The sequence below is a fragment of the Quercus suber genome, unplaced genomic scaffold (genome assembly GCF_002906115.3).
Source record: "Quercus suber isolate HL8 unplaced genomic scaffold, Cork oak 2.0 scaffold_3B, whole genome shotgun sequence".
Classification (NCBI taxonomy): domain Eukaryota; kingdom Viridiplantae; phylum Streptophyta; class Magnoliopsida; order Fagales; family Fagaceae; genus Quercus; species Quercus suber.
In genome coordinates, this window is record NW_027071805.1 from 1 (window position 1) to 15,377 (window position 15,377).

Here is a 15,377-nt window from a genome sequence, read left to right on the forward strand (position 1 = left end):
ATTAGCACATGTAGGTTTCTACTTTGTCTGTATTGAAGAATGCACAGAAAAAGTATCTCAAGTACTGAAGAATATTAAAATAAATATATACAACATGATTCTTTTAGGGGTCACAGCTCACACAAGGGAAAGCTACTAAAATCTTGACATTCCAAGTCACTTGGTACTATAATATGACTGCACATTCTCTAGCATGATTAAAAATCTTGGATGTGACTCAAGAGGTTTCAAAAAAACCTGCACCAATTGTTTAGCCAATTCTAGTAAAAGATGACAGATGTAATATATAGATTCAATATAGCTAGAAAGTCGAATGAATATACCCAAAAGAAGCAGTACTCCAATTAAATAACCCAGCAGTAACAAATTCAACACCCTAGGCAGAAACACACGTAGAAAGGAAAAAAACCCATCAAGCAAAAGAATAGAGCACAACATTTAATATATAGATTCAATATAGCTAGAAAATCATAATGAACATACCCAAAAGAAGCAGTGCTCCAATTAAATAACCCAGTAGAAACAAATTCAACACCCTAGTCAGAAACAAACGTAGAAAGGGAAAAAAAACCATCAAGCAAAAGAATAGAGCACAAAAGAAGTTAGGATGTAGGGATACCTTAACTGAACCACCTGCTTACGTCGGTATTTATATAGATGTGAGGAGAGGAAGGAAGGAAGGAAGAAAGAGAGGCTGCCGTTAGAAGCAGAAACAGAAGCTGAAACTGTAGAACAGGAAGATGAAACCGTGAGTGAAACAATAGAACAGAAGCTGAAATCGTGAGAATCAAAAGGTGGGGAAGGGGAAGGGACTAAGCCTAAAACAATGAATCAAAACGTAGGGGATAGGAATTTGAATCGTGTAACAGAAAGAAAGGGAATAGTAATCGTGAAAGAGCATCAGTGAATCGTGTAATAGAAGGAAAGGGAATAGTAACCGTGAAAGAGCATCAAGTTTGACAAAGGGATGTAGTTGAAAAGGTTTTGGGTGTGGGCTTGGGCTCTATAGTGGAATTAAATGTATAAAAATTGGACTTTAAAGTAGAGGTAGGGCTGGAAATAATTTTAGTTTTATTAGTATTTTAAAATTAGTAAAATTTATTTTAAAATTAAATTAAAAATTCAAAAAAGAATATGGGAATGACATGGCTGCTGATGTGGCTCAATGTGAGCGTAGCAACATTAAATGCTACGCTTCAGCTTTTAGTAATATATAGATTATCAAGTATCATCCATACATATGGATTTGGACTTAAAATGTGTCTTTTGCTCTTCATGGATGGACAAGATTATAATAAACTCTGATCACTTTGGGATACAGCCTCTATGACATTGCCAAAATGGTTAAGCAATACCTAAGTGAACTCTATTCTTGAATGAACATATAACAATATAAGCAATCAAGAGACTTTATTACAAAGTCCTTGTAAAAAAAAAGATCGAGGGTGGTGGTAATGAGTTCAATACTTACACAGGTTGCCAATGAGACTTATCGTCAAACATTAACTTTAGTTTTTTTATTTATTTATTTTATTTATGAAATTTTGTTTATTTTAGTTTTTGAAGGACTTCTTTAGATTATGTGATTTGTCAATTTGGCTAGATTAAATAAAAATTTAGTCTCTTGAGATTTTTTTTTTTTTTTGGAGAGATTGTTTCATCATGTAGCATCCGCTTTTGATGATAGCTCTTTATCATCAAAACAAGATACCAATTAGTTTTTGGTGTAGGCAGAGATTGAACTTTAGATTTCTTATTCAAGCTTCAGAGACTTAAGTTGATTTGTCAATTTGGCTAGACTAAATTGCAACTTACACTCTTAAATTTGAGAAATTCGAATTTTACTTTTTTTAAAGTTTCAAAATTTTGGATTTGCACCCCTAACACTGCATAGTATTTGGAAAAAGATCCCTCTGCCCCTATTCATGAATGAGGCAACCGTTAAATGTCACATTACCTCAGAATGATGTGGTTTTGAATAAATCAATTAAATCTTAGAATTGTAGTTTATGGAGCCTCCATCATATTTAACTTTAATTAAATCTTGAATAGTGTATCCAGCAATCTTGATTATATAATTTTTGACATTCTTAATCAATTCAATCTTATTCGCTTTTGACCAATCACACCTTGCCCAAAACTTGGGTTAGCTGTTATAAACTTCAAGCGAAAATTAACAATTCTGTCTTCTTTTCCACTTATTTCAAACCACTGTTCAATTTCAATAGGAAAAAACCAACTTATTTTACATGTAATTGTCAATAATCACAATAATGCAAGAACGGAGGCTAGCATGAATCCAAACTGTATCAGTGGAGTCAATACTGTACCGTTCCGGCCAGTACAGCCGGAATTTTTCGTACCGGCACCTTGACCGGAACAGAAACGTGGCTATTTCGTACCGCTTTTTGTACCGGAGCTTACCGGGTTGTACCGGAAAAACCGGGCAAAAAATCGGATACCGGCCGAAAAAAGGATACCGGACGGTAAAAGAAAAACAAGAAAAATGGAAGTGATTAACGGTAAAGGAAAATACCAAATAACCCATAATACTGCCATCGCCAGCACTGTTCCGAAAGTGACCACCCATTCTTCTTCTTCTTCACGCCCATCCCTCCATTCGTCTGCATCTCTTAGTTTTTAAGTTTTTATTTCTGAAGCTTTAGTTGATTGTTTAGCTGTGAGTCTTGTGACTTTTAATAGTAAAAAACTAAAAGGAGAGTAGGTTTGGTTTTGTTTATAACTTGTGGCAGTGTGCCCTCTGACACACCCACCCACGTGAATTGTTACAAACTTTTGAGATTTCAAAAGTTGATTTTTTTTTTAAAAAAATTACGTTTCTTCAAAATTTGCCGTAAAATTGAAATAACTTATTATTATTATTATTATTAAAAAAAGTAGGAACATCAATTCCCTATTATTGTTAATATTATCTAGTTGAAATTTTAACTAAAGATTAACATATTAAATGACATAAAGATTTATAAATTTAAACTTTTTAATAAATAATATAAATTTTGGTTATATATATATAAAATAGCAGTAAATCCTAAACGGTATACCGGTATTGACCGGTACCCGAAATATATCGTACCGGTGGCCAAACCGGTACAGCCTCCGGTACAGTATTGACTTCCTTGAACTGTATAGTAACTAGACTGACGCAAATCCAATTAATTCCATATAGCTTGAATCAAAGGACCTAATTGACTTCTAGCCTATATAAGACCACGAACTAATCTATTGGGTCCATATGGACCAGATCAGTATTTAAATTTCCAAGTCCTCTAGTACGTATGACAAGCCTAGCAATTTTTTTTTCTTTTTTCTTTTTGCTTAATAGAAAAGGGCGTCTCTAGTGTGGACTCATGGTCCTCGTGGCACGACAATTGTTTAATTATTAATGATATAATGAATAGCCCTCTTGACCTGTTGCCGTGAAGTAGCTTCCTCTGCTACCTTTTTTTTTTTTTTTTTAAATTATCTTATTGTGGCGGGCAAAAATAAGTCAAACTTTTTTTTTTCCTCACACAATTAATTTGTAGAGGTGGGATGCCAATCAACATTTGTTACCCCTGTTTAGGTGGACTGGACTAAGTTAGAAATGAAAGGATAAATGTTAAGTATAAGTATGAGACGCGAGAATTGGTTAAAGATAACCTTGGATTGCTTATATTATGTTCCTTGAGGTTTGGTCCGAGATACGGATTACACTTGTTCTAAGATTACAATGATGATTCTCTTATTTCTCTCTTTTTCAGATGTTTTCATCCCCTCTTCACAGTGGCCTCTCTGCCTTGTATAGTCCCCTAGGTAGTATCTTGGCCTTCCACTTAGAGAGCTAGAGTTCATTTTCCTTAACATCAGGACCTCACTAGAAGGTTGTTACACCAAGCTATAAGTTGTGATGACACTGTTCAAGGGTCATTTTCTCATTAATGTGGCCAGCTAAGTGGGCTCAGTGCATTGAATGTGAAGGTGATGGTGCTTTATCTGTATTCCTTACATTTCTTGTTTAATGACAAATCTTTCTTCTCTTCCTCGGTTTATGCCCGATGGTCTTTGGAACTGGTCCTTGGTCTTTCCAAGACATATCAACATCCTCAGTGTCCTCAGGCACTACAGTCTCCTTATGCTTGTGGCGAGTTGCTTATACTTTCCCAAGGACTTGCTGTCAGTGCTTTCGAGGTCTGTTCTTCTGACATTAGCCCTCTTTCACTTGTCCTTGTTCTCGGATTCTAATCCTCCCACACTTATCATTAAAAAAAGAAAAGAAAAAAAAAAAAAAGAACAAAGGCTGTAGAGCAAGTTCAGCTGTATTCCGCACTCTCGGTGTATTAGATTGCCTTGATCTCAAGTAAATGTAGATCCCATGTAGAGGGTTGACACACAGAATCCACCTTATATGAAAAAATATATTCTAAATCAAATGCATTGATAAATTTCATATTTATTTATTGTGATCTCTTTTTGGGTAGACGTGGAATGAGTTCCAATTTCATATAGGTTTGTCCTAATGTATTTACTTCATCTATAATAAGAAATAGTCGAAAAATGAATAAAGTTTATTTTTTTTAGAAAGGAAAAATGAATAAAAGTTAGCATAACGATATATTTTAATATCTACATAATAAAAGAATTGCAAATATGCACATTTGTTTTATAATTCAATTATTGTAAGAGTAAAACTTAAGCATAGTATTTAGGTGATGTTCCTTAGGTTCCCCTCTTAAAATTTAGTCATGTGACTAATTAACTAAGAATACGTAATTTGTAAACGGAGAGGATCTGATCCCAGGACCCAGACTCTCGAGTCCCTCCAACTCCAGTTCCAAAAAACCAAGAATACACTTCTATTCCATGACAAAAAAAAGCTACATGGTTGAATTTTAAGAGAAACCTAATTAAGGAATAGACGAATAGTATCTAAGGCACTTTACCTAAGTTTTGTCCTTATTATTGATAAGTAGGAATGTGTGATTGAACCTCAGTTATTCTTGAGAAACTTTTCAATGCGTCCAACATATCTACATCAAATTAATAACTTGTAATATCTTTTTATCAGTCTTGCTTAATGGTTGCTTGAACCATCTTTTATGACTCTCACAATTTTTATTTTTCTATTTACTGTTGGAACAATTTTGTTCTTTATTTCAGTCTCAAAAGCCACAAGCATACAAGGTAATATACTTGCATATCTCTTAGCAAAAAAATGCTTTAATCATTAATGATTTTCTGCTTGGATTGAAGAGAATCCTTACTCCTTAGAATAAGCTCTTAGCTAGAATGTTATTGTTGCTTCTATTTCTGAATGAAATTCATAGTTTTCCTCTCTCTCTCTCTCTCTCTCTCTCTCTCTCTCTCTCTCTCTCTCTCTCTATATATATATATATATATATACATACATATTAATATTTAAAGCTTAACTAGAAAAAATCCAATTAGATTTTAATTAGATTCTCAATTTTGCATCACGTGTTCCATTTAATTTTTAATTTTGTGCCAAGTGAATTATTGGGTGAAAAACCAAAAAGTCTAAAACCAATTAAATTATATATATATATTATATATAACCATTTCATATTTTAAAATGTATGATTTTAAAAAAGTGTAAGCTAATATCATGTATAATTTGAATTGTATAATTGTGATTATTTTTAATTGTACATGTGCATATACATGGAGCTACACACTAGTAAAAAATAGAAACTAAAACCATAAGCAGACCAAATTAAGTTAACTAATACTCGGAGGATTTAGTATTTACTCAAAAAAGAACAAAATACTATTACACTAATACCCGGAGGAGCAGACCTTGACATCCTTTCCCTTGCAATTCTCTCCTTGATTTTGGCGTTAATTCTATTTCCAGCATATTTCAATTTACATTTCAGCATCAATTTGGCTAACATGAATCCAACCCCTATAGTAAATGTGCTGGTACAAATTCAATTATTTTTGGCAAAAAGTTTTCGCGCGTGCTATATCTAAATGAAATACACTCTAAAGTGGTACTTGATTGTGTTGGAGCGATAAGACTAGACTCTAGAGCACTGTGTGGACCGGAGAAATTATTAGGTCCACCAAGAAGATGGACCACATCAACAGTTCTCTTGGTAGACCTAATAATTTTTCCATCATGTGGGTTTGTGATATCCCTATAATTGCACAATCTAAGGAGCTCCTCATTTTGAACTTTTAATAATAAAGTGTTAGGGAATAATGGCTATTACACTATTTACTGATTCCACTAGTCTAATTAAGAACCACTTGGATTCTAGTTAGTTCAACTGATAAAGGCTCTGATAGTTGAATAAGAGATTTGGGGTTCAATCCCTACCTACATCAAAAAACCGATTAGTGTTTGGTTTGATGATAAAAGAACTATTATCATGAACGGACGCCATATGTTGAAACTCTTTAAAAAAAATTAAGAACCTCATATGAAAACTTAATAAAGTCTTAGAAATAAATCATGGCCATTTCACCATTTTTACTGATTCCACCAATCTAAGGAGCTCATATATATATGAAACCTTCATTAAAGTGTAACAAATAAATCAGGCTCATTATACACTCATTTGCTAATTCCACATATCCAAGGACCTCTCACATCACATGGGACCTATAATAAAGTAAATCGTGGCCATTAAGCAATTTACTGATTGCACTAGGCAGATTCTTCGCTACAGTCCAAACTCAAATTGCAAGCTTCGAGGCAAGTCCACTAAATAGAGCTGGACTTAACAGTCATTTAACAATGGTGCAATGTGCAAATGTTCACCTCATTTGCATCATGAGGTTCTAACTCAAAAGAAATTTCCAAGATGATTTCGAGGAAATCATGCAGGTAAATTTCAAGAAAATTTCTGCACTTCAATAGGATTCAAAAAGATAGTGCTTCATTAGAATCACGTTGGTCTTCATTCAAAGTAAAAAAGCAGGGAAGAAAAAGTAGCTAACTCGTTAAATTGACTTCCAGTCTTTTGTTCGTAAGGCAATAATCCTTATACGCATTGTGGAGATAGCAACGGTTCATACATATGCTTGATGAGAAAAAAAATGATTTTTACTGAGTCTTCCTTGTTTTGGATTACTTAGTAGTAAAGGCAATCCTATCAAAAAAAAAAAAAAAAAAAAGGTAGTAAAGCCTAATTTAATGAGTAAAGAATTAAAAAGAAAAAAATGAAGAGAAAAGACCCTGACTCTCAATTTGCCAGGTATATACCACCAATTAATCTACTAGGTCCCGATCAGTATTTTATTTTCCAAGTCCTGGACCTCTAGTCGGACAAGCCTAGCAATCAAGCAAAGACTTTTCCATATAATAATTGGTAAATTATTATTAATGATACAAATTATTGCCCTCCCGACCCGTTTTCTGATGGTTGTAGTATGGACTATATATACTTTGTTATTTCCTTTCATGCGATAATAGAATCGCTTAATAGTGAGAGTATCTGGTACTGGTTCAATTTTAGCATCGTGTGGACCTATGGTTGTCCTATAATTTATCGTACTAGGACCTCATATGAAACCTTTCAAATTAATATTGGACACTAGAACAAGTTACAAGTGAAAACACTCCCTCTAGTAAGATTTTTCATAACAAGTCATGATTATTGATTTGGGAAGTGCAAACTATGCAGAAAGTCCGTTAGATGCCTCCAACCATGGCACAACGTAGAAATATTTGCATTATGATAACTAGTCGCATGTTCAGAGAGACTTTTTTTTTTTTTTTTTTTTTTTTAACTTAATAATTTCCATTCAACATAATTCGGAGTTGCTATACATTTTCCAATCATCAAAATCCCTGAGAGTGTAATGAGATGTAGTTACCAAAAGCCTGCATAGTTTTCCTTGTATTCCTTCGATGTATTATTGCCTTGACACTTATTTCTTTCTTCCTCTATTCATTTCCTCGGTCTCACACTAAGTAGTTTCCTGCTGCTCCTGCATGAGGCTTTAGTTTTGAATTGTCGTAGCATTGCTAAAATCCTGGACGAAAAGGATGCATATAGTCTTGATCGTATTAACTGTATAATTTTGTTATGCAGCTATACTCCTATTGCCAAAATCTCAAAAACTCTAAGCGTGTACCCAAGGCAAGGGCATGGCTAGCATGTATAAGAGACAAGGTTTGAAGTCATTTGTCAGATTCCTTCAGTGAAGAGATATCTCATTTTTCTGTTTCACAAAATTTTCATTAGTTTGTTTATTCAAATGGTACAATTCATTAGTTTGGTTAATCATGCAACTTATTTTTAATAATTATATGCCTTATTTAAATGACTTAAAGATTAAAATTTTCATGAGTGGTCATCTAAATTGCCATATAATGGGTTGGGAGAGATTCTTCATAATCAACTTGTAGAAAAACTTTGTCCTTACTAAAATTAATATGAACTTCATAATTTTGGGTATATACAATGTTCTAGTATTTTTTGTGTTTTACGTGAGTGTTGCTCTGTGATTTTATTGATTTGTTTGGTTTTGAATGCACAAAATTAAGAACAGTCAAACTCTTGGATAATTGTTGTGGTAGTAATGGTTTTTGTAGTCCTTAATGAAAAATGCACTCACAATTACTACTACTGCCTTCATCAAACCGATCTCAGTGTACGCATTAGCAGTGTTTTATTGATAGAATTCGTACAATGACACAATTCTCCTTAAAATTTAAACTTGGGATTTTGATGCTTAAAAAACGGAGATCAAGGTTTCACATACTCATTGAAACAACTCTCTTATTAACCCAAACAAATTGGAAATCAACATTAGAAAATTTCAAATTACAGCTTTGAATAAATCTCATGTCAAAATCCCTTGTTTGGACACAACATAAAAGTTCAAAGAAGAAAAGGGGGCATCTCTAAATAGTAAATATTACAAGCAAATCGTTTACTTGAAAAACTCCATAACCCAAAAATCACAGACAGAACATTCAAATTTGATGCCACTAAATCCAGCCATGGTTGCCAAGGCCACGATTTCTTCTTGGGTCCTTTCCTTTCCTCCTGTGTATTGAGTCATCATAAACATATCCAATTGATAGGTGCTCTTCATAGAAGTGCTAATATTGGGCGTAGTTGGAATAACTGCCTCCACAGCAATTACCTTTCCATCATTTGGGATAGCATTGTAGCAATTTTTTAACAACTTCAAGCAGTATTCGTCACTCCAATCATGAAGTATCCACTGAAAAATCATCCAATTATGGCATCATTTGTCTTGAAAAATTATACCATATACTATTTATTTAGTATAAATTATATATATATATATATATATATCATTTCTACCTAATAAATAACTAGTTTCTTATAATATTTTGCGCCATTACCAAATCAATTGGATGGGGAATAATTGAGACAATCAAATAAGAAGAAAAGCATTTCCTATGCAACACAAATTAGTTTGTAATGTATTTGGGTTTAAGTCAAGGGTACATGTGAATCAAAACATAATGCCTTTTAAATATGAAACTAACCTTCATAAAAATGGCATGCCCTTCAGGAACGTTCTCAAACATATCTCCTTCTGCATGTTCCACACCTGTAACATAAATTAAAACTTTATCTACATAGATTGCGTATAAATACACCTTAGGCTATTAAGGTTTTCAAACTCATGATCCAAAATTATTATTCCTCAAAAACATTAAAACATTTGATCAAATTTTAACTTTTAACTACTTCTTCTTCTTCTTCTTCTTCTTTCTTCTTCTTCTTCTTTTTTTTTTTTTTTTTTGGTGAGAATCAATCAAATTTTAACTTGGTGAAACAAGACGACACCTGAAAAATGAAAACTATGAATTGAAATAATACCTGGATAAGGTGGAGCATGTTGTATAACATGAGGCAAGTCGAAATTAATGCCCTTGATATTGGGGTATCTAGTAGTGATTAGGTTAATGGTAACTCCTAGACCACCACCAACATCAACTAGTTGCCTGAGTTGCTCAAAACCTTTGTAAGACTCAAGGATCTTCTTGATGACAATAGTAGTGTGGTTGAACATTGCTGCGTTAAACACCTTATTAAACCTGGGGTCCAAGTCTAGATACTTGAAGGAATGCATGCCGTAAGTCCTATCGAATGGAATTCCTCCCTCAAGAATTGCATTGTTCAATTGGGACCTATGAACAGCTTTGGTTAGATACCATATCTTTCATTTATCTAGATTCAAGGGCGCTACACAATTACAATAGCATATTTAATTTTTGGAAATTAGATTGGGAAACTGGGTATGCCTTTGAGGTGGTACTGGACCACATAAGTGGAACTATCAAATCTCATAAGATGGTTTCATGAGACCATCTTCTCTCTATGTAAAACCCATACGCATGGAACATACACATGTTATGAAAGCGACATCTTATAAAATATATTTTTTTCTCTCGATAAATGACTATATGATATATTTATCTCCATTTTGTGAAATTTAATTTTGATTTTGAATTTTGTCAGTTTACACTAATAAAAAATAATTAACTTTCTTTACTATTAAAAGAATAATGATTAATTCAAGAAAAGTCAAAGTTGCAAATCTTCTGTATCTACATGGCTTTCCCATCCAACTAAACAAAACTTTGTTTCGCTGTTGTCCATCAATTATTTGACCCAATTTTTTTCGATACCAAATTTTGTCGATATCAAATGTAATTATTTGACCAAATTAAGCAAGAAAAGAAGTTGTTAAAAAGGGCATAAAGCCTATCACAATAAAAATAGTAAAATATAGGGGCAATTACATATATGCATATAGCAGATAGTAGACTTTGACCCTAATTTCAAATTTAATTCAACGTTTAAATTAACCACCATTTTTATAGTTTAAAAGTGTTATAATGTTTTGAGAATTTTGTAATTTGATTGGTTGACACCTCCTAGTATTTCAAATAAAAACATTTCAGATTCAAATCATCTCTACCCTAATTATCAAATTATATATATATATATATATAAAGCGTTATAATTAAAAAAGTTACAGCACAAAAAACATATGGTCTAGATTTTCTCTTACTTCACACATTCGAAACCAATTACCGGAGGTAATAAGCAAAAATAAAGGGAAAAAATGAAGATCAGGTAAAGGGAAAAAAAAAATGTAATTTTATAGTTACAAATTATTTGACAACATTTTTACAAATTATTGATATGGTCAATTCTTATTAGTTTTCATTTGGGCTTATCGTTAATATCATTTTTTTTCACTTACCAATAACCATTCATCATATCAAAAAAAAAATGTTGTAAAATAGTTTATAATTATATTATTTTTCAAATTCAAAATAAGAAAGGAAAAATAATAATAATAAAAAACGAACCAGCTTTTTATAAAGACTTGGTCTTGAGCCAAGGCCATGAAGGGACCCAATGACACGCCATCTTCATTAGTCACAAAGTACTCAGACACAGGAGTAAGACTGTAGAACCTCTGGAAAGACCCAAAGTCCTCATCAGCAACCACGGTGCAACCAAGCACAGAGTGGCTGACCAGCAGGTTGAGAATGCGGTCCAACATCATGGCTGCGTCGGGGTTCTTGGTGGGCATCTGAGCTACAATCTGCGAGGGAGAGAGCTTGGCTCCAGGACCCGCTTTGGCTAAGATATCAAAAACCCCAAGCTCAATGGCCGAGTGCAAGACCATGGGCAGCACAATGGAGGTCGAGAGCTGCATGGCACAGAAGAAACTCTTTTCTTCTCTTTGATCATTATCAAGATTTCTTGGATTGGATTCTTTTAGAAAGGCCATAATATTAGGACTAAAAGTGAACTGAACTCTTATTTGTTTTCTTCACGTACTAGATATTTAATTGAATGGTTGATATATATATATATATATAGGCATTAGACTTGGCAAAGCAGGCGGGTCAGGTCAATTGGGTTGCGGGTTAAAAACGGGTTTGGGTCAATCGGATTGCCGGTCGGATCGGGTTGGGTCAGGTGACCCGTATTTTTCACATGAATTTTTTTTATAAAGAAAACATGTATTTGCCATTTGGAAAGTCATGCAACAAATTACTTGATGTAAAATGCATTACTTTAAATTTACCACTTATATCAAGAATGAACTATACTTATTAATATTTATTCAATAATTTTAAAATTATACAAATCCTAACATTGCTATCTAAAACAAAATAACACAAAGATAAGTAAAACAAATATACAAATTTTATTTCTACTCATAGCCTGGTGTAACAACCTTCTAGTGAGGTCCTGATGGGACAAGTATTAAGGAAAATGAACTCTAACTCTCTAAGTGGAAGGCCAAGATACTACCTAGGGGACTATACAAGGCAGAGAGGCCACTGTGAAGAGGGGATGAAAACATCTGAAAAAAAGAGAGAAATAAGAGAATCATCATTGTAATCTTAGAACAAGTGTAATCTGTATCTCGGACCAAACCTCGAGGAACATAATATAATCTTTAACCAATTCTCGCGTCTCATACTTATACTTAACATTTATCCTTTCATTTCTAACTTAGTCCAGTCCACCTAAATAGGGGTAACAAATGTTGATTGGCATCCCACTTCTACAAATTAATTGTGTGAGGAAAAAAGCAAGTTTGACTTATTTTTGCCCACCACAATAAGATAATTAAAAAAAAAAAAAAAAAAAAAGGACAGCATAGGAAGCTACTTCACGGCAACAGGTGAAGAGGGCTGCAAGTTTGACTTATTTTTGCCCACCACAATAAGATAATTAAAAAAAAAAAAAAAAAAAAAGGACAGCATAGGAAGCTACTTCACGGCAACAGGTGAAGAGGGCTATTCATTATATCATTAATAATTAAACAACTGTCGTGCCACGAGGACCATGAGTCCACACTAGAGACACTCTTTTCTATTAAGCGAAAAGAAAAAAGAAAATAAAAATTGCTAGGCTTGTCATACGTACTAGAGGACTTGGAAATTTAAATACTGATATGGTCCATATGGACCCAATAGATTAGTTCGTTGTCTTATATAAGCTAGAAGTCGATTAGGTCCTTTGATTTTTCTGTGAAGACTGACAAGTTATCGTGGAAGACTTGTCAAGGGGAAACATCAATGCAAATGCAATGAGGACCAAACTCACCTAGCCGCAATCATGGGTTAGCTCTTATTAACTTCAAGTCAAGATCCTATTATAGGCTATTACTATCAAAGAATTATTGCTGTCTGGAAGTTTTTTGGATTTTTCGTTGCGTCATCATATCCTGATCAAATCAATTAATTTTCTGTTGCATGGGTCCCTTTGCATTGAATGATTAACCAACTAACTTTACTCATTACAGAATGCTCAATTATTCATCTTTCAATTAATTTACATGCAGTTATGTAAATGTCTCAATTGTTTCCTTAAAACTTATAACAAACAATTAAACCAATATTGTCTTAATTTTATTTTTATTTTTTTACCAAAAAAAAAGTTTTAAAAAATGGTTTGGGTTTGGGTCGGGTCAGGTTGACCTACAAAAAAAGGGGTCGGGTCATAAGTCAACCAGTTTTTGCTTCAAGTAAAAAAAAATTGGATTCGGATTAGGTATTTTTCGGTTTAGGTCGAGTCGGGTTAGAAAATTCTGACCTGTTTTGCCATGTCTAATTAGCCCTAGCCAATGGTACTATTTCACCAAACGTCCCTAACGACAAGGACTCAACCATTTGCTAACGATTCGATAAGGACAAGGTTTAATTGTAGAGTAATGATACAGACACAAACTATTTTACAACATTTTTACAAACTACTAATGTTGCTTTAGTAATTTTCAAATAATTATTGATAGGCCAAAAAAAAATTAACCCCTTGTGATGAATTAATTGATTAATTAGCCAAATTTAATTAATTAATCAAATTAACATGTAAACGTGTGGTAGCAGAAACAAATCACCAATTAAACTAAGTATGCAGCGGAAAATAAATTGACACAGTGATTTGTTTACGAATGGAGAAAACCAACACGGCAAAAACCCCAATGGGTGATTTTAATGTCACCACTCCTGAAATTCTACTATTATCGTAACAAGCAGTTATAAGTAAAGAAATCCCAGTACTTTATATCAACCTACAGTTGAACCCTTACCCCAATACCCAATTGGACTTGTTCTATAATGACAATTTCTCATTTTGATGCACGGCTCCCAATATGTGACTAACCAATTGCGCGGATCCCAGTACGCGACTTCAATCACCAACTAGAGAAGGTTGTTGGCTGCAAAGTTCTTTAGTTCATCCACGATGAAGATCAAGAAGATGCTTGGTTACAAAACCCTATGGTGCACAAATACAGCAACTTCTACAAGAATGATGAACTAGGGCAAAACTCTGTCTCCGGTTACAATTTGCTTGAACAAACTTTGATCAACACTTGTGCAACTTGTGTCCTCTTTAATCCTTTTATATGTCTAGGGTTGTGAGAAAAGAAAGCCTAAACCCATAATCACATATTAGAGTTAAAACAGATCTGAAATTCTGTTTTTCATAAATCTCGACAGATGCCTATTTGTCGAGCAGCTGTCGAGCAACTGTCGAGCAATGGGGCTGAAACAGCTTCTTAAGCTCAATAGTTGGCTAGCTGTCAAGCTTTAATGATAGACACTTCTTTAGCTTGAATCTTGGACAAATTTGCATGTCTTCAACACTTGATTTTCAAACACAGTTTCTTGAAGTATTAAACACATCCTAGATCTATCCAAATACAAATAAAGTGCGTTTTGTCAAAGGATTAACCAATTACATAAAGTAGTGACATATGTTCCTAACAAATGAATCACATATGTCCTAACAATTATTAGTAAACATAAATGTGATGTTAGTAGTGGACTCATATTAGAACTAATAAGAAATTGCAACATCAGTAATTTGTAAAAATGTTGTAAAATAGTTTGTGTTTATAGCATTACTCTTAATTGTATATGGAGAATGTTTAATAAGACACTGATCCGTTTCTGAATCTTGTTGGCAGTAGAAATTGAGATCGATGCAAAAGTAGTATTTGATTGGCTTACTAAATTTACATTAGCAATTTGAAACATGCAATTCTTATTAAGGATTTTATTCAATGAAATTCCATAGGTGAAGGTGAAGCATTGCTTCTGTGAGGCAAATTAACGTGCAGATGTGATGGCTTGGAAAGGCCTGGAATTAAGTCCCAGGATTTTGTTGTATTTTGTAGTCCCATTGTGAACATATGTATTTTGCATTTTTATGACTTTTGGGTATGTGTTATGAGAGGTTCTTACCTAGTTTCTCTACTGTTTCTATTTTAATCTACGAAGATCGTTTATTACGAAAAAAAAAAAAAAAAAAGGAACGCAATAGTTTCTCTACAAAATCACTATAATTCCTAGGTTTAGAAGAAATGTACATAGGATTTTTTTTTTC

At 33.4% G+C, this 15,377-nt stretch overlaps 1 protein-coding gene across 1 annotated transcript; it reads right to left on the reverse strand.

The window, feature by feature from the left end:
* Positions 1-8,643: 8,643 nt before the first annotated feature.
* On the reverse strand, positions 8,644-11,793 carry LOC112034364 (caffeic acid 3-O-methyltransferase). Its single transcript, XM_024067183.2, has 4 exons — positions 11,333-11,793; positions 9,831-10,141; positions 9,494-9,558; positions 8,644-9,201 (listed from the first exon to the last, which is right to left on the reverse strand). Exons 1-4 carry the CDS (start codon positions 11,758-11,760, stop codon positions 8,905-8,907), a joined length of 1,101 nt encoding a protein of 366 aa, XP_023922951.1. The 5' UTR covers positions 11,761-11,793; the 3' UTR covers positions 8,644-8,904.
* Between the last annotated feature and the right edge of the window lie 3,584 nt (positions 11,794-15,377).